The sequence below is a fragment of the Podarcis filfolensis genome (assembly GCF_964270895.1).
Source record: "Podarcis filfolensis genome assembly, chromosome: 6".
NCBI classification, from domain to species: domain Eukaryota; kingdom Metazoa; phylum Chordata; class Lepidosauria; order Squamata; family Lacertidae; genus Podarcis; species Podarcis filfolensis.
Genome location: NC_139609.1, coordinates 97625712 through 97652684, shown reverse-complemented (window position 1 = coordinate 97652684; position 26973 = coordinate 97625712). Strand labels below are relative to the sequence as shown.

Here is a 26973-nt window from a genome sequence, read left to right as displayed (position 1 = left end):
GGATTAGGGAAGCCTCCTTAAACAAAAAAGTATTTAATAAGTGCGCAAACATCAAGATGGGAGAAGCCTGTCCACTCGCTCCTTATAATGGTTCCAGAGGGCAGGGGCTGCAACCCTAAAAGCCCAGTTTCAAGTGCAAGCAAAGCCTGCCTCTGGGGCACGTGGGACTCTCAGCGGTGCCCTATCTGAGGAGGGCAGTTTCTGGACATGGATTTCTGGGGTGAGGCAATGTTACTTCTCAGGCTACCAATTTATCAAAAATTAATCTCTGCCTATGCTATCATTCTGGTGCTCCTACTGGCTCTAGGATCTACGCTGGTGTAAAACAACCTCCATTGTCCACCATGTCCGTTTCTGAATCCATTGCTGAACCCGGATTTAATCTCAATCGCATCTATAGTCCCATAGTGGAAATCAACATAAGTACCTGTGGAACAGCTGTTTATCTGAACAGTCATTAGGGTTTACCAGTGTGAAAATTATTCCCAAAACAGGGAGGGGCCCATTTCCGGGGAAGAACCCCCACCTTGCTGCCTGGAAGACCAAGCAGCAGAAGCAGAAGAGGGTGCGACATTCTGCATTGCGTCTGGGCTCTCCTCTCTCTCTCTGCATCGCCATTAACCGTAGCGAACGTCTGCTCCAAAGAGCAAGAAGTCCTGGGGAGAGATCAGAAGGCAGAATTAGGAACAGAGGAAGCTGCCCCATACAGAGTCAGGCCATCGGTCCCTCTAGCCAGTGCCGCCAAACTGCCCCCAAGATTGGGGGCTGCGGCATGTGTGATGTCATGTGCACATCGTGTGATGTCACACCCATTTTCCTGACACCAAGCTGGCTGGTGAAGTCTCCTGCGACGTTGCTCTGGGCCGCCTCAATTTTGGGAGGGCTGGAACCCTTTCAAAGAAATATTGAGGGGTCGGAAGACAGCTCTGCTGCCTAGAATTGGCATGCCTGCCTCTAGCTTAGCAGTGTCTCTCCAGCAATGGCTCTCTATGATTTCAGGCAGGAGTCTCTCCCAGAACCGCCTGGAGACGCCAGCGAGGATTGAACCTGCAACCTTCTGCTTGCAAGACAGACACGCTACCCCTGAGCTATGGCCCTTGCAGCTGAGTCTTCCTCTGGCCAACAGCAGGACAACAAAATCCTGGCATCCAAACACAAACGGTCCAGGATACCTACCTCCTGGGACGTGTGCTCTGCAAGCAGGGCTGTTTGTTTTATTTAATATATCCTAAAATTTATACACTGCTTGAGTGTAAAACAACAACAACAACCTTCCAAGCAGTTTGCAAAATAAGCTAAAGCAAATAAAATTATCACAACCACAATTCAAGAGTTTTTAAAAGTTAAAAAAACAATAGACTAAAACCAGATCTGAGCTCACCTCAGATTTCTTAAACATCTGGGTAGCCTTGTCTAAAGAAGAATGTTTTAAGCAGGCGCAAGAAAGAGCAAAGTAACGGAGCACGCCTGGTGTCAAGAGGCGGGGCATTCCAAAGTGAAACAACTGAGTTCTTGCAAATGTGGAAGGGGTATTATGGGATGCCTGCTGGGCCAAGTGAGGGCTGCCTCAATGTGGGCTTCACCTGCTCCCTGAAGGAGCTTTCCCCACAATTCATTTTTAGCCTCAAAATGCAGGAAGCTTCCCTGAGAACCCAGAGCTTCTTTTGCAACGGGGCTAATGCATCACCCACCTGGCGAAGCTGCAGAAAGGCACTGGAGAGCTCCACGTGGTCCGGGAGAGGGAGGGGGAACCCCTCAGCCAGTCGCGCTGGAAGGTAAAATTTATCTTGCACTTACAAAAATATTGTAAAGAAGTAGACGCACTGGCAGGGTTTGATTAAACATTTACAATTTAAGGAAACAAGTATAAAAGTTAAGATGTAATAATGGGGAATGGATAAAGGGGGAAATGTAATTTTGGGGGAAAGGGTACAAAAAGAAAACAACAATATTGAATTAAAAAATTGCGAAATTAAGGTAGAATAAGATGGCCAGGAGAAGCAAATATTTAAAGAACCAGAAGAGGAAGTTGGGGGGGGGATTGGGATTTATAGATTTTCCTTGTGATAATAATGATTGTGTTGAATATAAAATTGTAAAAATCAATAAAAACTATTTTTCTAAAAAAGGGAGATAAAATTAAGCGAGGTCATAGAATCACAGAATTGTAGAGTTGGAAGGGACACCCAAGGGTCATCTAGACCAACCCCCTGCAATGCAACTAAAGCATCCATGGCAGATGGCCACCCAACCTCTGCTTAAACACCTCCAACGAATGACAGTCCAGCACCTTCCAAGGGAGTCTGTTCAACCACCAAACACATGGCAGCAGAGTGGCGCATTGGGTGAACACAGTCTCCATTTCGGATTTGTATTATGTGCTTTCCCACACCAGAGCTATATGAATCCCTCCCAATTATGAAGAGAGTCTAAAAATGTTCTGCAAATTGCAAAACAATATATAAGAGATTTCTCGCCACCCCCCTGCCAGACCTGAGGAGCCGCCGGCAGCTACTCACCTCTTAGGGAGTCCTGCTGTGCTGTCTGAACTTATTCTGGTGTGCAGAACTAGAAACTTGCTTTAAACTATGGAAAAGAAACCTGGCCTTCACTCAGTAGTGGAGGTGCACCATTTGCACAGCCTCTTATTTATTCGTTTATTGCATTTCTGTGCATAATTTTCTCCAAGGACCTCAAGGTTATTCTGCTCTTTTAATTTCATCTCCACAACATCCCTGCAGGGTAGGTTAAGCCAAAAGGGACTGACTGGCCCAAGGTCACCATCCAGTGAGTTTCAGAGCCCAGTGGGGATCTGAACGCTGGTCTCTCCCAGGTGCTCTAACCACTACACAACCACTGCCTCTCATACTGGCCTCTTGCCTGCAGCAGGGGAAGTGTGCATTTGCCCTGCAGTTTCCCTCGCTGCTCCTGGTTGTCCCCTCACTCTGAAGTGCTCTATGAGCTCCCCAATGTTGTACACAAGATGCTAGACATTCCTCCCCTAGTAACTTTCCATGGGGTTGCAGGCCTGGCGTTTTCTCAAAACGGCACAGCCAGATGCCCTCCCAGGAACTACCTGCCAGTCTCCTCTCCTCCTCGGAGATGCAAGCGGAGGGGTCTTTGCTCTGTCCTGGGAGTCCATATCAGAGGCCTGGTTCTGTTGGGATGGTGAGTGAGAAACAAGGCTATAAGGAAGCACGTGGTGCAACAATTAGACTGATATTTACCGTTCATTGCAGGCAGGAGGGTGCTTGAAGCAAGGTAGTTCATGATGGCTTGCATTAATTGTACCTGGAAAAAGAGAGACAGAGACCATAAAAGGGAAATCAGGATGAAAGGGCTCATGGAATCACAAAATTGTAAAGTTGGAAAGGAGTCAAGGGTCCAAGGGTCATCTAGTCCAACCCCCTGCAATGCAGGAATCTCATCTCACAGTCATTCATCCAATTTGAAACCGTACTGGACCGTGCTTAGCTTTACAAATGCACTAGCAGTTTTGTTTCTGCATGGGGCAATGGGAAGCAGGGTCAAGGTGTCCTCTAATTCCCCACCCTGACTTCTGGCTTCATCCTGGATGTCCTACATCTGCCTTGGCCGTTACATAAATGGGTGTGTTAATCAAACAACACCCAGACAATTGGAAAGAACATTAAGCCCGTGGTCCATCCTTTCCAGTTCTCTCCATGGCCAACCAGAGGTCCTCAAGAAAGACCTGAGCACAAGATCTCTCCCTTTCTTTGGTTTCCAGCAATTTGTATTCAGAAGCATTAAGACCTCCAACTATGGAAGCAGAGCAGAGCCATCATCCCTAGTGGCCATTAATAGCCCTCTCCTCCTCGGTCCAGTATATCTGAAGGAGCGTCTCCACCCCCATCGTTCAGCCCGGACACTGAGGTCCAGCACTGAGGGCCTTCTGGCAGTTCCCTCCCTGCGAGAAGTAAGGTTACAGAGAACCAGGCAGAGGGCCTTCTCGGTGGTGGCGCCCGCCCTGTGGAACACCCTACCTTCAGATGACAAGGAACTAAACAACTACCTGACTTTTAGAAGACATCTGAAGGCACCCCTGTTTGGGGAAGTTTTTAATGTTTAATGTTTTATCGTGTTTTTAATACTCTGTTGGGAGCAGCCCAGAGTGGCTGGTGAAAGCCAGCCAGATGGGCAGGTGGTTGTTGTTGTTTCCATGAATCACAGGGTTGTGGGTTTGAGATTTGCACGTTGGGCAAAAGATTCTTGCATTTCAGGGGGTTGGGTTAGATGAATCTCAGGGTCTCTTCCAGCTCTACAATTCTATGATTCTGTGATCTGTCTTGAACCTTCAAACAACCAGCTTAATTGAATATCAACAAGTTCTAGTGTCATGAGAAGGAGGTAGAACCTTTTCTCTGTTCACTTTCTCCATGCAAGGCATAATTTAATAAACGTCTATTGTGTCAACTCTTTCTTGTCTTTTTTCTAAACTAGAAAGACCTCAGCGCTTGCATGCTTCCCTCACAGGGGATTCCCCTCAATCATTCTGATGACCCTTTTCTGAATCTTTCCCATTTATTCGGTTTGCTAGTACAGTGGTACCTTGGGTTACAGACGCTTCAGGTTACGGACGCTTCAGGTTACAGACTCCGCTAACCCCGAAATAGTACTTCGGGTTAAGAACTTTGCTTCAGGATGAGAACAGAAATTGTGCTCCGGCGGCGTGGCAGCAGCAGGAGGCCCCATTAGCTAAAGTGGTGCTTCAGGTTAAGAACAGTTTCAGGTTAAGAACAGACTTCCGGAACGAATTAAGTACTTAACCTGAGGTACCACTGTAGTTTTATCTTGCCCAGGGCAACCCAAAGCAACTTTGTGAGGTGAGGCGACCAGAAGTGTACGCAGGACTCCAAATAAGGTTGCACCATAGATTTGCAAAACGGCATTATGCTATTGGCAGTCTTCAATCTCTTTCCTAATGATCTCTAGCATGGAATCTGATATTTTCACAGCGGCTGCACACTTGGCAGAACCACCGAGAGGAATGACAAAGCAGGTGTGTGTCTGTGGCACCTCAGGATGGGGGCGAAATTTGGGTCGGTTCACATTTAGTGCAAACCTTATTCACCCCTCCTGAAATAATAAACAAACCGAAGCTCAGCTGGCCTTCAACATTCAGACTATTCCAAATTTTGCAGCGGTGTTCTCCAGGCAAGTAATGTCTACAAAGAAACCACATGCTTAGAGGTTTGCATGTAGTTGAGTAGAAATAAAATAGAAAAAAAATGCATGACGTTTGAGAAAATTGAATGCCAATAATATGTATATTAGGAGTTACATGCAAGGAGAAGTTGGTAAATCTTCATGAGGACAAATAAAATAAACGCCAAAAACTGATGTGTAAAAGGGGGGAACTAAACTTAAGACTGCAGGAGTGAGAAGCTGAGATTGATAGGTTTGCCCACTGAGAGTGGCACCAAATCTTTCAGGGAGGGTATTGGCAAGAATGGGCTCTGAGAAAAAGGCAAGAGAGCCTCTGGCCACTGAGTACGCACGTTGAGAGCTTGAACCTCTAGCTGTGACCATGGAATCCTCGGGGGTCACTTAAGATCACGGGATCAAGCAATTTAGGGAACGAAAAAGATCTTACTGAGAAAGGCCCGACGTCCGAGTGCTTCAGAGACAGCTGCAACCTGTATGAGGATACGGGGGGGGGGGGAGAGAGAGAGCAATGGGGGTTTTATGCCTTATGATGACAATATACCTTATTGACTTGCTGAGTTACGGTAAGTCAGTGGAACAAGCCACAGGGTCATGGCTGATAACTCTTTTCTGCACTCCTCTTTCTGCATGCCCTTTGGGGCTGCCGTGCTGCAGGGGAGCACCTTTTCGGCCGAAAGGTCCAATAGAAATAAATTGGAAAGTGTAGTACAACCCAGATCTCGTCTCCCACAGTTTGCAGTGCAAGGTAAGCAAGCATTCGGTGTGACCCTTTGGAACTCCCTGCCACTTGAAATGCCTGCTAAAAACATTCTTGTGTAGACAAGCCTTCCAAGGGGCTTAGAAAGTTTGAATGGGTTTAAATCTATACTGTGGTTTTAACTTTCTGTATATTTTAAAGTGTTGTTGGGGTTTTTAAAAATATTTTTATTGTTTTAACTTCTCTGTAAACGGCTTTGAGGGTTTTTTCCCTACCATCAAGTGGTATACTGTATAAATTTTATGAAATAAATAAATATGCATTGCAGGGGATGACCCCCAGGGTCCCTTGCAACTCTGTAATTCTATGATTCTACGAAATAAAGTCAATATGGTTTTTTTCCTGGATAATAGCCAAACAATGATATTTGAATTATAGAATTGTAGAGTTGGAAGGGATCCCAGGGTCATCTAGTCCAACCCCCTTACTGAAACAAAGATATGCTACGTCCACAGCATTCCCCTGATCCGTCAAGCTTGTAACTCTATCAAAAAGGGAAATGAGATTCATCTGGCATGAATTGTGTTTGAGAATGCCATGCTGGGTCTTAGTCATCACAGCATCCCTTTCTAAGTGCTCACAGACTGACTGCTGAATTCTCTGTTCTAGGACCTTTGGTGGTAGCTTCTAATCAAGCAAAAAAACTTTTTTTGGGGGGGGTATTAAAATGGTAAAGCACATTTGTTGTTTCTTACTTGCCAAGCTTCAGGGACCCAAAGATCTTGGTGGAGTTAACAGAAACTTTGGCTGAAATGGTGGTTGACTGAAATCAAAGAGAAGCAGGTTGAGTGTGCTTTGCAAAGAGATCAAAACAAGTTTACATCATGTGAAATCTATACATATGAAGATTTGGAATTCTTTTAATCATTGGGGAAATTTGCAACAAAAAAAAGAGAAGGAAAGAAGGGAAGGAAGGGAGGGAGGGAGGAGGAGGAGGAAGAGGAGGAGGAGAAGGAAAAGGAAAAGGAGAAGGAAGATCTCTTTGAGAAAATGCATCTGTTAGCAAAACTGAGGGGAACGTATAACATCCAAAAAGAAAAATATCTGGGAATAAGAAAGGGAAGAGGCAGAAATGAGCACCCACAATTGACAAAAGCTCTGATGAAGGTGGAAGAGGAGGCTTAGGGCAATGGGCAGACTGGAAGGGGCACAAAATACCCTCCTGATCATGGGCAGCACTAAGGCTCAAGGTGTGTCCTGAACTTACCGCACCAATCACAAAGAGCGAGGCCAAGGAAGTGTTGGGGAGGATGGCAAATGCTCTGATGTCGACCACCGGGGACAGCGAAATGGCGTCAGGTGTGATGGTCAGAGACGGGGCAGAAGAAGGTGAGACTTGGAGCTTCATGAGCATGTTGGGGTACAGCTTTTCCAACTGGGTGTGGAGAGCAAAGGCAGCATGAGAATCTCAGTGGAGCCTGGCTGCTGGACCCATCTTCTCCCGTAACCAAACAGATGCCCCAGCTGCTCACCTGTGGAACAAAGGGCTTGAAGCATGTGGTGTTGAGCCGGACTTTAAACTCCTTCGGAACCTGCAGCAGGGGAGAAGAGGCAAGTTGGGGATGGAGAGATAGGACAATATACTATGACTTGGAAAAACAGAGGTTAGAAAGAACAGCCCCTTTAAACCTTCCTCTTGTTCTCCTGCTGGCTTTTAGCTGTGGGGGACATTCCTTGGGTGCCAGCCACAGTAGTGGGAGTCACTGGACCTTGCTCGTGCCAGGTGGCACTCGAAGACGGACGCTTGTGGCGCTGGCACATAGACCAGCTTAGGCGCAGGGTTGGGGACTTGGACACTACCGTGGTGCCCCCAACTGCGCTCGTGGCTCCGGAACAGACACTTACAGATGGTGAGGCTCCACCTACACCTCTCTCGCAAACTGCCGGCGTGGAGCCGAACCAAGCCACTTCAGAGGGTCTGCCGGACTTCCCACGGACTCAGACCACTGCCGGGCCTGACATTCCGCCAACTCCACTCGCGGAGGTTCCACCCACAGGAGCGGATCCAGGGGACTTGGTTTCAATGCCACCTAGGGTCGCGCCACAGCCTCAGCAAGAGTCGGGCAGCCCACCGGACCTGGGTACCGCTCCCCGGCAGTCTGGCAGAGTTTCCAAGCTCCCAACTTATTTAAAGGACTATGTTGTTGGACATGTAACACTGTTGGTCTAAGTATGTGGAAGTATGTGAAATGTAACCGATATGCTTTTGTGCCTAATTGAACCATTACGTGTAGTGCTGTATATAAGGAAACCATTACGATTGTAACTAACGCCTTATCTCAGTGGGGAGGGGTGTTATGTACTGATGTTCTCACCCTGGGCCAGCAGGGGGATACTGTAGATAGTTATGCAAATGAAGGATCAAAAGTGACGTTCTGAAACTATTGGATAGTTTTAGAAAGTTGCTACAGTAACGTTGTACTGGAGCTCTATATAAGCAGGCTGACTGAGCCCTTCAGTTCAGTTCAGTTCTGGCCTCTGAATAAACAAGAGCTGTTTGAAGAATCGCTCTGTCGTCTGATATGTTCACCCACAACTTAACAACTTGGAAAAGCAGAGGTTAGAAAGAACAGCCCCTTTAAACCTTCGTCTTGTTCTCCTGCTGGCTTTTAGCTGGAAACTCAGCCCAGAATCTCCCATCAAAGCCAGGCTTCCATTGTGGGCCATCATAGAATCATAGAATAGAATCATAGAGTTGGAAGAGACCACAAGGGCCATCGAGTCCAACCCCCTGTCAAGCAGGAAACACCATCAGAGCACTCCTGACATATGGTTGTCAAGCCTCTGCTTAAAGACCTCCAAAGAAGGACACTCCACCACACTCCTTGGCAGCAAATTCCACTGTCGAACAGCTCTTACTGTCAGGAAGTTCTTCCTAATGTTTAGGTGGAATCTTCTTTCTTGTAGTTTGGATCCATTGCTCCATGTCCGCTTCTCTGGAGCAGCAGAAAACAACCTTTTCCCCTCCTCTATGTGACATCCTTTTATTAATAATAATAATAATAATAATAATAATAATAATAATAATAATATCTTTATTGTCATTGCCCCCTCTCAGGGACAACGAAATTACTTGACTGCTCCATAAAAACACTAATTAAAACAATACAGTATAGTACAGCAAGGAAGATTAGATGACTTTCAAAGTCCAGGCTTCCCATTCAGGGCTGAGATCGCTCTGGAGAAGAAGCTGTTCTTAAGACGACTCGTTCTTGTCTTCATCGTCCTGCATCTCCGTCCCGACGGCAGGAGCTCGAAGAGACAGTGACCAGGATGCGATGGACCTTTTACTATGTCCAGTGCCTTCCTATGGCACCTTGTGGCATAAATCTGCTCTAAGGTGGAGAGTGGGCAGCCAACAATGCTCTCTGCTGCCTTAACAACTCTGCACAACCCCATCCTGTCCTGGGTAGTACAGCTTCCGTACCACACACATAAGCCATAAGTGAGCACGCTCTCAATGGCACAGTGATAGAAGGCAAGCAGCAGTTTCTGCGGAAGATGGTTTTTCCTTAGAATTCTCAAAAAGTACAGTCTCTGCTGCGCCTTCTTCACAAGCCCCCTTGTGTTCTCACTCCAGGACAGATCCTCTTGTAATTCAATCCCCAAAAATCTGAACGTTGTTACCCTCTCCACACAGACCCCATCAATCAAAAGTGGCTGGATATTGCTCTTCTGTCTCCTGAAGTCCACCACAAGCTCCTTTGTCTTCCTTGTATTTATGAGCAAGTTGTTAGCTCTGCACCACTCTGTCAGCCGCTCCACCTCATCTCTATAATCCGTTTCACCCTCCCTTTCAGGGATGAGCCCAATCACGGTTGTGTCATCTGCAAATTTGACAACCCTATTACTAGGGTGAGCAGCGACACAATCGTACGTATAGAGAATATAAAGGAGTACGCATCCCTGTGGTGTTCCTATGTTAGTCTTAAGCATATTAGAGGTATAAGGGCCCAACCGAACTCTCTGGGGGCGGTCTGACAAAAAGTCCAGTATCCACCCACGAAGTGATAACGGAAGCCCCAGATCTTCCAGTTTAGACATCAGACGTTGTGGTAGAATGGTATTAAATGCCGAGCTGAAATCTAAAAAAAGCAGTCTGGCATAACCCCCCCGCTGCTCCAAATGTGCAAGGACGGCATGGAGGGCAATCGCCACAGCGTCCTCTGTCGATCTTTTCGTTTTATAAGCAAATTGGAATGTGTCCAGTCCCTCTGGTAGGCAGGCAATGACATGATTTCGTACCAGCTTTTCAAAGCACTTCATGATTATAGGTGTGAGTGCTACTGGACGAAAGTCATTCAGATCTTCCGGGTTAGGTTTTTTTGCTATTGGAACGATAATACAGGACTTTAGGCAGGATGGAACAATAGCCTGGGCTAGGGATCGATTTAAAATCCCAGTGAAAACTCCTGCTAGTTGATCTGCACAGTCTCTCAATACCCTTCCAGCTACCCCATCTGGCCCTGTGGCCTTCCTTGGGTTGATTCCCTTCAACACCTTCCTCATCTCTTCTTTTTCCACAGAGACTACTACATTCCTTTGTACTGATGATGGTGATGGTAGTGATGATGGCAAAGCCTTCCCAGGGAGTGGTGGTGGTGGTGGTAAAGCCTCAGCAGGTGTTGCTGCAGATGTTACTTCAAAACGGGCAAAAAAGGCATTCAAATCCTCTGCGAGGGATGCCCCTCCCTCGTCTGCCAGGGAATCCTTGGATTTATACCCTGTTAATTCTTGTACACCTTGCCACACCTGCCTGGTGTTGTTACTTTGTAGATGATTCTCCAACCGCTGTCTATACGCCTCCTTTGCTACACGGATATTTGAACATGGCTATCATATCACCCCTTAACCTCCTCTTCTCCAGGCTAAACATGCCCAGCTCCCTTAGCCGTTCCTCATAAGGCATCGTTTCCAGGCCTTTGACCATTTTGGTTGCCCTCCTCTGGACACGTTCCAGTTTGTCAGTGTCCTTCTTGAACTGTGGTGCCCAGAACTGGACACAGTACTCCAGGTGAGGTCTGACCAGAGCAGAATACAGTGGCACTATTACTTCCCTTGATCTAGATGCTATACTCCTATTGATGCAGCCCAGAATTGCATTGGCTTTTTTAGCTGCCGCGTCACACTGTTGGCTCATGTCAAGTTTGTGGTCAACTAAGACTCCTAGATCCTTTTCACATGTACTGCTCTCAAGCCAGGTGTCACCCATCTTGTATTTGTGCCTCTCATTTTTTTTGCCCAAGTGCAATACTTTACATTTCTCCCTGTTAAAATTCATCTTGTTTGTTTTGGCCTAGTTCTCTAATCTGTCAAGGTTGTTTTGAAGTGTGATCCTGTCCTCTGGGGTGTTAGCCACCCCTCCCAGTTTGGTGTCATCTGCAAATTTGATCAGGATGCCCTTGAGTCCATCATCCAAGTCGTTGATAAAGATGTTGAATAAGACCGGGCCCAAGACAGAACCCTGTGGCACCCCACTAGTCACTCTTCTCCAGGATGAAGAGGAACCATTGATGAGCACCCTTTGGGTTCGGTCAGTCAGCCAGTTACAAATCCACTGAGTGGTAGCATAGTCAAGACCGCATTTTACCAGCTTCTTTACAAGAATATCATGGGGCACCTTGTCAAATGCCTTGCTGAAATCAAGGTAGGCTACATCAACAGGCTCCTATCGTCTTATTGGTAGAAAAACATGTCGGCAGCATTGAGGAGATGAGAAAAGCCTGCTGCACCAAGCCAATGGCCCATCTAGTTCCACAGCCTGATCTCACTATCAAAGGGAGCTACTCAAGAGCCACTGTAGAGGATTGGAGCATGATTCACCCCTGGTAAAGCCAGCTCTGCAGACTTGGGCTCCCCAGCCCTCCTTACCATGTCGTCTGTGATGAAGAAGTTCATCTCCCCTGCTCCGTAGTATACAAGGCCTGCAGTGTTGAAGAAGTAAGTGGAGATCCCGAAATAAAGCATGCGGTCGTGATCCACCGGGAAAGCGAGGGCTGGTGGTGTGAAAGGAGGAGCAGAGCGATGGGCGAGGGAGAAGAATTCACCCTGGTGGGAGAGGAAATGCAAAAAATGGAAAGTCATTCCTAGGAAAGAATGCTAATGAAGGGGACTCAGCCTGTTTCTTTTCTCCTTCCTAGAATCACAGAACTGTAGGGTTGGATGGAGCCCTTCGCTTCATCTGGTCCAACGCAGGAATCACAGGTAAGTGTTTTAGGAAGAGAGGAAGGGAAGCAACAGGCAAGCGTCTTCCCACCAGGAAGCTGCCTGCAGCACAGGAGGCCTCCAGGAGGGAAAGCTGGCCACGATCCATAAACCTCCCCCTCCCTCCCTCCTTTTCCCTACCTTCAGGTCCAAGTCTAGGGAATTCTGTGAAGCCACAGGAGGAGCAACCAGAGAGTAATCGATCCCAGACACCTTGTCAATTCTAGCCGTGACTAGGGAAAAAACAGGACAAATCGAGGAGCTGGGGCGAGATGGCGACAAAGCAGCGTCGGACAAAGGTGTCCATTTCAGTCTCTCATTTTCCCAGTCTTGAATCCAGTTCTCTGCATTTGCACATCAGATTATGCTTTTGGTTTTGTTTGTTGTACCCCCAGAAAGAAAGAAAAACCCATCAGCATTTTAGTGCCAATTTCTATAATACAGTACAGTGGTACCTCGGGTTAAGTACTTAATTCGTTCCGGAGGTCCGTTCTTAACCTGAAACTGTTCTTAACCTGAGGTACCACTTTAGCTAATGGGGCTTCCCGCTGCTGCCGTGCAATTTCTGTTCTCATCCTGAAGCAAAGTTCTTAACCCGAGGTACTATTTCTGGGTTAGCAGAGTCTGTAACCTGAACCGTCTGTAACCCGAGGTACCACTGTACTCATAATCAGAACCCTGCTGGATTGGTGTGTTGAAGCAAAAAGCAAGCTCCATCTTGGTAGTCAAGGTAACCCAAAAAAGAATTGGTAGTTGTTGCACGGATGAGCTCAGATATGTTTCCTTGCTTTGATCTATGCTAATGGGTTGTGCTTATCTGAGGGCCTTGGGATGCTGGGCTCTGGGCCCAGAGAGGGCAGAAGCAAACTGGGCTCTGCTGCTTTGTGCATAAAGGATGCCTAAATGTTTGCTTGGGTGCAGACAAGCCATGGCAACCTCTCGCTGCTGCGGGGTCTGTCCCATGTCCGTAATGGCAGCGAGGCCCAGCAGGCTGACTTACCATAAACTTATTCTTTTTTCATATGTAATAAATCACTAGAACTGATCCCTCAGGTGTCTTTGAAATCCTTCACGGGTATACCTTCATCAAACCACTCCCATGAGCCCACCTTTGGGCTGGTGGATCGGGACAATCAGGCCAATGGCCCGTCTAGTCCAGCATCCTGTTCTCCGAGGGATCCACTAGATTCCTCCACAGGAAACCAGCAAGCAGAAAGTGAGCATAACAACAACTGCTTTTCAGAAGCATGGCTGCCATCTCCTCCTGCATGCATTTGTCTAAAGCATGCAGAACTCCCTGCCACTTGACATCCGGCAGGCGCCTCTACTCTTTAGCACCTCTACTCTACTCTTTAGCACCTGCTAAAAACACATTTATTTAGACAAGCCCACCTGGATGTTTAGAAAGTGGATGTGAGTTTTAAACTGGTTTGAGCCTATTGCTATTTTTAACTTTTAACCATTTTAAATCATTGCTGCTATTTTTCAAAAATCTTTCTTTTTGCAAACCGCTTTGAGGCTTGTTTGCTTTTTGACAATCAAACAGTGTATTAATGAATAAGCCCACATTATGCCAAGGTATGCAGGGGCCCAGAAGCATTTTAGACTGCAGACTGAGCAAATCTACGGATCAGCTGGTCACAGACTTCCCTACTAGACTGAGCTGGATTGTATATCTATTTACATTTAGATCATAGCTGTCAACATTTCCCTTTTTTAAAGGGAAATTCCCTTATTCCGAATAGGATTCCTCACAAGAAAAGGGAAAAGTTGACAGCTATGTTTAGAGTAATTATCTCTAGAAAATTTAATCTGCATCTGTACATATAAAAGATGTGAGGTTTATGTAAGTCTTCCTCCTCCTCTATCCTCTACGTTTGGCTTAGAAAGAAATCTCCCATTGCCCTACTGACAACTTGTGTTACAGAATGAATATTAGCCAAATATTAGCTGAAAGCATTTTGGTCTCCCGAATCCTCCAGATTGTGGGTTCTGTTTAAGGCCAGAGACGCTGGCTGGGCCAAAGTCGGAGTCTCACTTCATACAATCATAAAATAGTAGAGTTGGAAGGGGCCACAAGGGGAATTTAGTCCGACCTCCTGCAAAGCAGGAATAAAGCAGGCATTGCTTAAAGGTAAAGGGACCTCTGACCGTTAGGTCCAGTTGTGGATGACTCTGGGGTTGCAGCACTCATCTCGCTTTATTGGCTGAGGGAGCCGGCGTACAGCTTCCAGGTCATGTGGCCAGCAGGACTAAGCCGCTTCTGGCGAACCAGAGCAGCGCACGGAAACGCCGTTTACCTTCCTGCCACAGTGGTACCTATTTATTCTACCTATTCTACTTGCACTTTGAGGTGTTTTCAAACTGCTAGGTTGGCAGGAGCAGGGACTGAACAACGGGAGCTCACCCCATCGCAGGGATTCAAACCGCTGACCTTCTGATCGGCAAGTCCTAGGCTCTGTGGTTTAACCCAGAGCGCCACCCGCGTCCCTGTTTTGATAGTGTTAGGTGAAGGAGCGTCTCCACCCCCATCGTTCTGCCCGGATGCTGAGGTCCAGCGCCGAGGGCCTTCTGGCGGTTCCCTCATTGCGAGAAGCAAAGCTACAGGGAACCAGGCAGAGGGCCTTCTCGGTAGTGGCGCCTGCCCTGTGGAACGCCCTCCCATCAGATGTCAAAGCAATAAATAACTACCTGACATTCAGAAGACATCTCAAGGCAGCCCTGTTCAGGGAAGTTTTTAATCTGTGATATTTTAGTGTATTTTTGGTTTCTATGGAAGCCGCCCAGAGTGGCTGGGGAAACCCAGCCAGATGGGCGGGGTACAAATAATAAATTATTATTATTATTATTATATACCACCTGAGAAACATTTTCTTGAAATTCTCTTTTATGGTGTAGCAAGCGGCGAACCTACTATCTATACACCAGAGCCTTTCCCACTGTTCCAAATATTTAAAGGGTGGGGTGTTTCCCTGCTAGCTGCAGAAGCAGCCCTGAAATCTTGAGTGATGCAAAAGTGGTGCTTTCAAACTGCTAGGTTGGCAGGAGCTGGGGCAGAGCAACGGGAGCTCACTCCGTCGCGGGGATTCGAACCGCCGACCTTCCAATCGGCAAGCCCTAGGCTCAGTGTTTTAACCCACAGTGCCACCTGTGTCCCTAGGCATTGCTTAGAAGGAGCTCTTTCCCCCTGATGGGGTCCAGCTTGTCACCAGCTTCCACCATCATTGCTCTTACCTGGCAGGGTCTGCAGGAAAGGCTGCAGTTTGGAGCCAATGGAACTGCTCACCTCTTCACAGACCTGGGGGGAAGAGAAGAAAGGCCATAAGGACGACTTACTCCTTGGCAGGAGCCCCATGTGTCCATGGGCTCCTTGCTTGGCTCTGAAACTAGCAGAACCTCCATTCCCAGGTGTGGTCTGTGTTGAAGTACTGGTGCTAGATGTGGGGCACAAACAACTGTGAATGGTGATCTTCACTGAGCCTCACTTGCGGCCCCTGGTCCTACCATTGTTTACCCACAGCTGGCTCAGCGGTTTATCAATGCAGTTTTGGACCATGCACGCCAGAGGCATATTATGGGTATGATGGTCTTCTGCACTGCAGAGAGTTGGGCTTGAGGACCTTTGGGAGATACCTTCCCACTCAACAATTCCATGGTTCTAGGAATTGCTGGGCCTTTTGGGGTGGGTACAGAAGGCTCTGCTTATGTTCCCACGAGAAGAAGAAGAAAACACTTCGCTACCAGCTCTACCATTCTATGATTCCACAAAGGCTCTGCTCCATAGGCCTTAGACACAGAATCATAGAATTGCAGAGCTGGAACGGACCCCAAGACTCATCTAGTCCAAACCTCTGTAATGCAGGACTCTAAACTAAAATCAGGTGTCTGCGATGGGGCTGGACTTTCCAGGGTCCTCTCTGGGAGACTTGGCCCTTCCTTTCTCCACCCTCGGACACAGCAGTTGGTGCCAGGCAGCCATGTAGCAATTACTGAAAGCGGCTTGTCTACAAGACTTGGCGCAGGGCTCCCCTCCTGCTGCCTTTTGTGGAGAACAGGAGAGCCCATTGTTCCCGAGGGCACGCTCGGCTAAATTAAGCTCACAAAGGCCTGTGAAATCGAAGGAAGCTAATTCCTAATACCCAAGGCACCAAAAAAACCCCACGTCTTTTTGGCTCAAAGCGCATTTGAATGCTGAAGTCCTGGGTCTGTTTGTGGGGCTACTGAATTCAGAAGCAAACAAAACCTTCCTCAAGAGGGAAGCAGTTCCTTCAAGTCCAAGTGATGCCACAGGAGGTTTGCAATGACATGTGTGAATTTTGCAGCGAACACGGAGCGTGCTTGGGAGCCACCGCAGCGGATTCTGCACGCTCAGCCTTTCTTTCCAAGTATTTGGCTCCCCACTCCACCATCCCCAGTGCACATGCAAGCCGTTGAGTCAGAAACAGGAGGAGGCTAGAGAACCAGGCTAGGAACAAGCCAGAACATGGGGTGAGGGCCCAAGAGCAGGAGAGGCACCGTGTGTTTCCTAACAACAGCAATGTACTTCCAAAAGCTTGCTTTTGCTATTGCTGTTGGTCTCCTAGGATGCCAATCTGAGCACTGCCGGGCGAACTCCTGCTTCTGAGCATGTGCAGAGTGCCATTCCCTCTTGTAGAGCAGCTAGCTCCTGCAAAACCGGGCTTTTTAGAGGGAGCAACTTCTGGGCCAGAAGGCAGGGTTTAAAGGTGCACCCATGCAGGGGTCCCACTTATTCGAGAAACTGTGGAAAGTGAGACAGGAACTGGGAAGCAGCCCTTGGAGATCCTGTGAAGGCTTTACCTTGCCTTCCATGGTATTTCTGAACGACGACTCGATATTTTTGTGGAAGAGGTTGTACAGCCAGCTGCGATGGGGAGAGAAGAATGGGAGGATCAATGTCAATAAGGTAAAGTGCTTTTATTTCCTAAAGTGCTTGCGCTACTTTCCCCCTTGAAGATCCCAGAAACTAAGAGCAGCTTTAGGTGTTCTGAAGAAGCAAGAGGGGAGGAAGTGCTTCCTGCACTGCAGGGGCTGGACTAGATGACTTTAGGGGGTCCCTTCCAGCTCTAGAATTCTATGCTTGACTGGAGGTTGCAAAGGCTGTGGCTGCTGAATGTGCAACGATCTTGTCAATGGAGTTCGCAGGGGTGCTGTACCACCTATATGAAAGACCACACGATACAATGAGAGATACTGTGCTGGTTTGACTTCCGGTCGGCGCCAGCGCTCAATGGCGGTCTCCCGCTGAGCTCCGCTCAGGGAGACTGCTCCACGAGTTCGGGTCTGACCGCTACGGCGAAGTGGGGACCCCTAAAATCACAGGCGCGGAAGCCTGTGAGCACGGAGACTTGGCGGGCACCTTAAGCGCCCCCCCTTACTGCAAAGGAGCCTTTTTAAAGGCTCCGGAGCGGCATCGGGTGAGCACGGTGCTGAGAGTCGCTACCCAGCCCGTGGAGTGAAGCCGCGTCGCCATTGACGGAGAGCGCCGATTCCTTCCTGACATTTGGAACCTAATTGGATTATCCGTGAGTAAGACTGAACAACAACTTTAAAAGAATCCCCGAAAATTGGCTGAAAACGGAGAAGGCAAAAAGTAAGGAAGTCTGCCTTCCCCGGACTGCATGATAGCTAAAGCAATGAAATACAAAGCTGCAATTTGACAGAAAACAGCTTTAAAACTGACTGACTCAGACATTGGACACTGTGCTGATGTTAAGTTAGGGGCTGGTTCCTTTTCGAGATGGATGAATGAAATGAGTTTTCAAAACGACAGATGGAAAAGGGGAGCCTGCCCTCAGCACAGGGACACTTGGTTTGGGCATCGTTTCTGAGTACATTTCTGAGCACAATTCAAAGTGTTGGTGCTGACCTTGAAAGCCCTAAATGGCCTCGGTCCAGTATACATGAAGGAGTGTCTCCACCCCCATCATTCTGCCCGGACTCTGAGGTCCAGTGCTGAGGGCCTTCTGGCGGTTCCCTTGCTGTGAGAAACTAAGTTACAGGGAACCAGGCACAGGGCCTTCTCGGTAGTGGCGCCCGCCCTGTGGAACACCCTCCCACCGTATGTCAAAGAGAAGAAAAACTAGCAGACTTTTAGAAGACAACTGAAGGCAGCCCTGTTTAGGGAAGCTTTTAATGTTTGATGCATTACTGTATTTTAATATTTTGTTGGAAGCTGCCCAGAGTGGCTGGGGAAGCCCAACCAGGTGGCCTGGGTATAAATAATAAATTATTATTATTATTATTATTATTGGAGGTAGCAAAGGGGAGGTTTGTGTCGAGAGCAAGCAGGGCAGCCTTCCAGGTCAAGCTGCAGGGCAACGGACAACCACCTACCTCAACCTGCCTGAAAAGTGCACTTTGACGTCGGAGATGTGAGCGGCACAATCTGCTGTGCCCACTGTCGGCCTCCCAGCAGCATCTGCCCCCAGCTTCAAGCCTACAGAGATGGAGAGGCCCTCAACCTTCAGGTCAAATGAGCCGTGGTCCCTGCTATTTGGGAAGACAACAGAACAAAGGATTTTCAGCAGCTGGAGCAACAACAAACCCTGCCATTTCTATTTTAATAATAATAATAATAAATTTTATTTATATCCCGCCCTCCCCAGCCGAAGCCGGGCTCAAAAAAGGTTCTTGGCTGTCCATGGGTGGGGGAAGGTATAGCCAGTATCGTGGGGAACCAGGTTGGTGCAGTGGTTAGAGTATTTGAACCCAGGAGACCAGGGTTCAAATCCTCACCTGGTAACCTTGAGTTGCCTTTCACTTTTTCTCTCAGTCTAGCCTACCTTACGTGTAGGGATCAGATGGGATTACCATGAGGAATTATAAAATATACATCAAGCCATCGTGTCCACGATGAAAGCATTGTGTTGACTGGGTTTGATATATTGACGATAGTTTCTGATTAAATCCCATAAGATTCTACTTTCATGCCCTTTTCATGCCCTTTTGCCTCTGCTGCCCGTTTCTCCTTGCCTGACAAGTCACGTACACAGCCAAGTTTCTTTGAAGTAGCTTCCATATATATTAATGTTTTTTTTAAAATAATAATATTTATTAAAGTTTCAAAGAAGTTACAAAAATGAAAAGAAGAAAAAAAAAGAAAACAAAAAATACAAAATACAGAAAAATAAAAACAATTCAAAAACAAATCAGTCTTTCCATGTCTTATCTTTCATTTGCTTGTTTCCCTGACCTCCTCACACCTCCCTTTTTTGTATTCTAGTTCAATAGTTGTTTCAGCAAGTCCTTACCATATTTGCTTTTATCTTGATATTTTATCTTGATATATAGTAACTTTACATTTTTACCTGTTAACAATCCATTTTTACATACCACTTTATAACCTTATTGCTAAAACCACATAACTTCATTCCAGCATCCTTCTAACATTCCTTAATTTTACAGTGTTTCTGTAGATAGTCTTTAAATTTCTTCCAATCTTCTTCTACCGACTCTTCTCCCTGGTCTCAGATTCTGCCAGTCATATATATTAATGTTAGGATGTTAATCTTAGGGCCAGGAAACAGGTTTCACATTAAGGTGAGAATGGTCACTGTCTTCCTGGCCATCCTTCTTATCATATGTGTATTGATTGTTTATGACCTCCAGAGTTGCTGTATTCGCTCCTTTGTAGTTTTTCATTCATTTACCCAAAAGTATGTATGCCTAACTAGTGTTTATAGTTTAACTTTCTCCCCACGTGGGTTTGTGGAATGCTCAGAAGAAATCTGATTGGTTCTTACGAACACTCTGTAAAAAGCTCTTTTGTGAATAAAACTACCTGGGCCAAGGGCTGCACATCGGACAAGCACAGAGAGACGATTATACGCACCCTTCCCAGAGTCTTGCTGGTTCAAGTCTCTGTGTGTATTCTTATTAAATAGAGTTCAATCCTTCCTTTACTTTGAGAACGCAACACTTACGGGGTTCTTGTGGGGATTAAATGAGGAGCAGGAGAACCAATTCAGGAGAGGGAGAATTTCTAGGGGCGGCTCTGTTTCGCTCTGCATATTGTTTCAGGAAGCGAGATTTGGTGAATTTGCCTTCCCATGTGGACTGAATCGAATTCCTCCCCACTGCCTCTAAGCGACCCACGCGATTCACAAAGGTAAGAGGCAACGATGGACTCACAACCAGCGCTTCTTCACCGACCAGTCGCCCGTCACTTCGGCAAAGGCATTGGTGATGGAGACCTTGAGGCCCATGCCTGGGACCGGTGCTATAGCGGAGCTTGGCAGCTGGAAACTGCGAACGTTCAAGCTGCAGGAGAAAAAGGAAGGAGAAGGTCATTGGTTTGGGGAAATCAGCAATGCGATGGAGAGGGTGGATTTGCCTGATTCAAATAAGGGGCTTGCTCTTGACAGCAGTACGTGTGAAAAGGATCTGGGGGTCTTAGTAGACTACAAGTTTCACATGAGTCAACAGTGTGCTGGATGCAGTAGCAAAAAACGTGAACGCAATTCTAGGTTGCATCAACTGAAGCCTAGTGTCCGGCTCAAGAGAAGTCATAGTCCCTTTCCATTCTGCCCTGCTCAGACCACACCTGGAATACTGTGTCCAGTTGTGGGCCCCAAAATGTTGACAAGCTGAAAGGTGTGCAGAGGAGGGCAACCAAGATGGGGGAGGCAGATGGGGGAGAGTGGGGCTATTAGTTTGCCTTTGTTCTTGTTTTTATTATATATTTTTGGGGGGGTTTCTTGTATTTTTATGTAGTGAACCACCCTGAGAGCTATGGATGAAGGTTGGTATACAAATTTAATAAATAATAATCATAAAACCAAGGGTCTGGAAACCAAGCCTTATGAGGAATGGTTGAGGGAGTTGGATATATTTAGCCTGGAAAAGAGGATACTGAGTGGAGATATCTTTAAATATCTGAAGGGCTGTCCCATGGAAGATGGAGCAAGCTGGTTTTCTCCTGCTCTGGAAGGTAGGACCTGAGCCAAGGGCTTCAAGTTACCAGAAGGGAGATTCCAACTAAACATTTGGAAAAGCTTTCTGGCAGTAAGAGCAGTTGGACAGTGGAATGATCTCCCTCAGGAGGTTGTAGATGTTAGAATTCCTGCTCCGTGATTGCAGTCATGGGATTGTTGTCTATCACATGACGGTATATGTTTTGGCTCCACAGAGTGGGAAGTGACGGAGACAGGATGTTTGTGATACTGTGTTCCGTGAAGTGAGACTATTGTCCTTTGTTCTTTTTCTCTTTGCTGTCTGATGCTAGAGAGAGAGGGAGCCATGTTGCAGTGCTCCGTGTGTGTTTATATGTAAATAAAGTAGATTAGCCAAAATGCTGAGTTGCTGAGGTCTGTTACACAAACTGCGAAGACTTTGCGGATCCCTAAGTGTGCCAATGTCTCTTGGCATCATTCGCTGTGATGTTTGGGCTGAAGAAAGCTTTCAAAGCTCCTGAATGATTGACCAGGAGGGAGAGAACATGCCAGTTGGGCATGTGTCTCTGCCAGGGTCCTACTCGAGTGTAGGCCGAGCTCCTGACAGTAGACTCTCCTTCCTTGGAGGTTGGATCACCACCTGCCATGGATGCTTTAGTTGAGATTCCTGTCTTGCAGGGGGTTGGCCTAGATGACCTTTGGGGTTCCCTCCAACTCTACAGTACTGTGATTCAGTGGCCTTTTCTTTGGAACTCTAGATCTTAATGTGAGCACCGAAACAACCCTTTATCCAAAGCAAAGAGGCCTCCAGAACGTTCACACCTGTGAATCACACAAGATGAGTTTGGCCCTGGCTGGGCAGGAGTGCCAGCTTGGCCCTGCAAGCGTGGGTGCCCGGGGCCATGGGTGCCAAGCAATATGCATGACCCTGGCACCAAGATTTGTGGGTGCCCGGTCCCTTCATGGGCACTCAGGGCCCCAGCGAGTTGGCATTTACGTAGCTGGGTGATGTGCTGTTGAAAGAGGCTGTGCAGGAGGAGCTGTGGTGGACCTTGAGCTTTTTGGAGTGGAAAGGACTAAACCATCTTAGAAATGAGCCCCCCTGCTCATTCTCAAATGATTCATCTACTTATTTAAGTCTCTGCCTGCCCCCCCAAAAGAAATTTTATCCCTCCCAACTTCGAGTTGTCTCAAAGACACCCCAACTGCACCTTGCCCAGGGCAGAAACCATGTTCTCCAGAACCTATTATTGTAGTCTCTTCCAATCTGTGGTGGCCTCACCTGTAGAGTTTGTAGTCCACTCTTCCAATAACTTTAACTCTGAAGGATCCAGAGAAGTCGGGCAGAGTCAGCTGTGCCAGTTTCTGCTGCAAGGCTGCCACCCCCTCCTGGCGAGCTGAAGCAAAGGAGAGAAAAGGTTGGCGTCAGACCGTTTGCATCCCTCTTGAAGGAACCGATTTGCCTTTTTTGGGCCCTCTCTTCCTACTTAGAAAAAAAAATTCAAAGCCAAAAGCAATGGCTTTATTTAGTGTAAAAAAGCCAAACATCTCGGAGTGAGTGACAATAAAACAATACCGTTACCATTGAAAACAGCTCTTTCAAACATTTGAAAAGGGAAATCAGCACTAAACTAAAATCAGATTAAAACATACACCAGAAATTCTACATCCCTGGACAGGCTTATCTAAACCAAAACATTTTTATCACACACCAAAAAGAGTAATAAAAAAGTACAGTACCAAAAGAGTACAGTAAAAGAGTACCAAAAAGAGTACAGTGAAAGCACCTTCCTGGCGCGTCAAGAAGCAGGGAGTTCCAAAGGTTAGGTGCTGCCACACAGAAAGATTGCCTGATTACAAATAATAATAATAATAATAATAATAATAATAATAATAATAATAATAATAATTTATTTTTACCCCGCCCTCCCCAGCCAAGGCCAGGCTCAGGGTGGCTAACAACCAATAATAAAAACAAGTTGATTGAAATACAACTTAAAAACAAGGTTAAATACAAATTAAATGTGGGATGGGGGTGATGTGGCACATTTAACTGCATGAATTCCACAGATCGAAGCAGTCATGTGGGCAGCGACCCAAGAAAGAAAGTGTGGCAGGCCTAAGGTGGACCCTGGACCACCCCAGCCAGCTGTATCCACTCAGCCAGCAGTCAAATGGAGCCCCACAATGTCAGCAGAAAACTCTCTTTCCTGCAGGCAAATATCTTGCAGGACAAGCAGTGACCCAGGCGGACAGCCCACGCCCTCTTGCTGTCTGGGAGAGCAGAACTGGCAGGGATCAGGATGGTGCAAAGCGACCCCTTCCCACTTCTGTAGGTGTTATGTACTGAGTTGAATAGGATCCAAAATGCAGCAGTCTGATTGGTCCTAGAACAATAGGATCCAAAAGGCAGCAGTCTGATTGGTCCTAGAACAGTAGGATCCAGAATGCAGCAGTCTGATTGGTCCTAGAACAATGCAGCAGTATGATTGGTTGGCAGGAGCCACCCAATCATGCTCCAGATAGAAGTGAATCCAAAACCTGATTGGCTTACAGTAGAATTCCGGAATTAGCCAATCATGTGCAGCCCATTGTGTAAATAATGTATATAAAGCAGATACTTTGAGGGGACATTCATTCATTCCTCCTCACCACTATGAGCTGAATAAAGAGCACGAAATCACTTTGCGACTCTGAGTATATTTCAGTAGGTCTGCTCCCCAAAATAGAGAAAGCAACAGATTTATTGTTTCAAACCCACCTAACTTGCCACCTTTCGCCAACCAGGTGCCCTCTTGATGTTTTAGAGCGCAGCTCACAGCACGGAGCTAAACTATGGAACTCCCTCCTGCAGGAGCATTAGTCACTCTGACCATGGAAGCAGAGCAGATTACTCCCCGCTGCGTGAATTTTCCTAATCCTCTTTTAAAACCGTCATGTGGGAGGGAGTTCCGTAGGTTAACTATGGAAGTGCTTTCATTTGACTGTCCTGAATCTTCCAACATTTCAACTCCATGGGACGTCCACGGGTTCTAGAGTTATGAGAGAGACACACAGAGAGAGAGAATCTTTTCCACTTTCTCTGCGTCAGGCATCGTTGTATAAACTTCTATCAAGTCAACTCTTGCTTGCCTTCGGTTTAGAGAAAAATCCCAAGCGACTGCAGCCTTTCCTCCCTTCCCCTGGTCATTTTGGGGGCCCTTTCCTGAAGCTTTTCCAAACCTACAATATCCATTTTGACGCGAGGCAACCAGAACTGCACACGCTATTTATTTTATTGATGACGTTTTGATCCCGCTTTTCCTTCCAGGCACTCAGAGTGGGGCAGAAGGGTCTCCTTCTCCCCGTTTTATCCTCAGCAACAACCCTGAGAGGCCGGTTAGGCTGAGAGACTCCAGACCTCCTGGCTCTTCAACCATGACATGACCCTGCAGGCTGGGGAGGGGGGGTCAGAATGGGGAATAAAAGGCACCCACCATAGTCCAGGCCTTTGTCCGTGATTCTGCCCACAAAGCCCGGTCCTGTGGCCCCGGAGAGAGGACTGTAGTGAAGACAGAGCAGCAGAGAAGCCAGGAGGAGGTTTCTCGCCTTGGACATCCTTGCTGCAGCCCCGAACCCCCTCAGATCCTTCTGCCCAGGGACTCTGCAGCTACGAACCCCTTTGCATTTAGCTGAGAGAAAAACGGACGTGAGAGTGAGCAGGCGGACGCAGAGGGACCAGAAAGCTATATTTGCATTTCCTCAGAAAGGTTTTTCCCCTCTTGCACAATCTGCAGCCAAGGTCCGGGTGGGGTTTGTGGATTTTGTGGGCTGGGCGTGCATGGAGGCTTTCTCTGCCAGGGGCCGGACCAGACACGGGAGCTGAGACTCAGGGCTACGTGCTCTGTGACTCACGCGGCATGGGACGGATCCTGCATCATGTGGATGCTCTTGCTGTTCGGCTTGTGACAGGGATGCCAGGCTCCAGGGCTTGGCTTCAAAAGCAAAGCTGCTCTTGGACCTCAAGAACGTAAGAAGGTCTGCTGGATCAGGCCCATCTAGTCCAGCATCCTGTTCTCACAGTGGCCAACTAGGTGCCCAGTATGGGAAACCTGCAAGCAGAAACTATGGTTTCCAGCAACTGGTGTTTGCAAGTACTTTGTGCTGGTTACCGTTGGCGTGGACAAAGTCCGGTCCTGGGTCACGAGTCTGGAAACAGTTTACAAAGAGCGAGGCGGGGTCCGAAGCAGGAAGCCGGGCGGGGACGGGAACTCTGGAAGGACAAGTCTGGGTCCGGGCAGAAGCAGGTATTCAACGACGTTGCTCCTGCAACCTGGGTCCGGGCTGACTGGCCTTTATCTTCTCTGAGGCCAGGGGCGGTCCCGGCCCCCAGGAGACCCGCCTCTCCTGGCCTGGAGGCGAGCACTCCTCCTGGGAGAAACCAGTTCCCTCCGCCTCTCTGCCCTGAGCCTCTGCAGCTCAGGAGAGGCTGGAGGGTTACTGGACCCAGGGGGAGACTCACCTGTAGGCACTGAGTCCTCAACCACCTCCGGAGCCAGCGTGGATTCACCTGGTGCCTGCTCCTGAGGATCCGGCACAGGTGCAGGCGCTTCAGATCCAAGGCCCTGCCCCAGTTCAGCCGGCCCTGGAGGCGGGGACTCCTGTGCAGCCTGGGGTTCCTCCGGTTCAGCCTCTGAATCGGATTCCCAGGCCATCACACACTTCTGCCTTTGTTCAGCTGCGGAGGGCAGAACATAGCTCCAGTTGGAGAACAGCCTTTATCAAAGGTGTCCTGGGCTTTGAAGACACTCGAACTCAGGGCGCAAGGGAGAAACGTGCCAAGAGGAAGGCACGCTTGGCAAATCCACACCGTGATCAACACCAGCTCGGAAACCTATGACCCCACTGTGGAAGGACGTGTGGATCCAGAATTGGCCTCCACAGTCACTTACGGACTCATTGTTAAAACCGTGCTCATGGAAGACAATCTTACTCAGCTATGAGTAATCGCCAAAGAGGAAGAAGAAGAAGAAGAAGATGATAGCCATTGTGGCTAATAGGCTTCAATAGCTGTCTGCTCCTCCATGGATCTTTTAAATCCATCCAAGTTGGAGGTGATCACTGCCCCCCAACCCTTACAAGGGCTCCTCATTCAGATGATCCATTTACGTAGCATGTTTACAGTTATCATTAATATCCTACCTTTTCCCCAGATCAGGACACAGGGCAGCTTACACAATTTAAAACAGCCTCAAATACAATAATAAAAACGTGTAAAAGATCATCGTTACAGAGTGATCAAACTCTAGCAGAAATAAAGCAATATAAAAAAACACAAATATATTAAAATACTGATAATAAAAACAGCACGGCGTTGTTTAAAAGCCCCTTCCTTTAAAAAAACGACACCCCAATCAGTTCACAATGCCTGCTGGGCCGAAGGACAACAAAGAAGGAGCCAGTCTATTGTTCTGTTGGAAGCTGCCCAGAGTGGCTGGGGAAACCCATCCAGATGGGTGGGGTATAAATATATTATTATTATTATTATTATTATTATTATTATTATTATTATTATTCTCTGGGGAGGGCATCCCAAGGTTGTGAGCAGCTGCCACCAGCCTTTCTGAGCCCTTAGGGTCACATAAGAAACTTGGAGCCTATTATACAATGTTCTGAAGACCTGAATGCCCTTGCTACGTTTGGGCACACTTTTTATAAACGCCAGCTTCATCCAGATATGTATTTGGGTATTTGGATGGCATCTGTTGACCTCCAACAGAAGCTCAGGTGGATGCACTGATGTGGTTTCTCTTGTGTAGTTAAATGTGCTGTCAAATGTGGCTTTTCCCTGCTGTTTTTTCCTTAATACATTTGCACTGGAAATTTAAAATGTCCTAACAAATAAAGCCAAGCCAGGAGCAGAAAATACTTCCC

The 26973-nt window shown here is 47.4% G+C and overlaps 2 protein-coding genes across 2 annotated transcripts in view; both read right to left on the bottom strand.

Annotated features, from left to right (window-relative positions):
- The window catches only part of TGM2 (transglutaminase 2), a 163461-nt gene extending 146697 nt beyond the window's left edge, over window positions 1-16764 (bottom strand). Inside the window, exon 1 of the mRNA XM_083618833.1 lies at window positions 16761-16764. The gene's annotated coding sequence lies outside the window, so the exon portion shown is untranslated. The remainder of the gene's footprint in view (window positions 1-16760) is intronic.
- Window positions 18-24765, bottom strand: LOC310764688 (bactericidal permeability-increasing protein-like). Its single transcript, XM_083619089.1, has 15 exons — window positions 24537-24765; window positions 22343-22457; window positions 20300-20428; window positions 18503-18658; window positions 16967-17030; window positions 15383-15446; window positions 12290-12381; window positions 11816-11992; window positions 7417-7476; window positions 7152-7319; window positions 6640-6707; window positions 5615-5657; window positions 3228-3291; window positions 1692-1768; window positions 18-656 (listed from the first exon to the last, which is right to left on the bottom strand). The coding sequence occupies exons 1-15, from the start codon at window positions 24655-24657 to the stop codon at window positions 618-620; spliced, it is 1437 nt and encodes a 478-aa protein (XP_083475215.1). The 5' UTR covers window positions 24658-24765; the 3' UTR covers window positions 18-617.
- Window positions 24766-26973: the final 2208 nt, after the last annotated feature.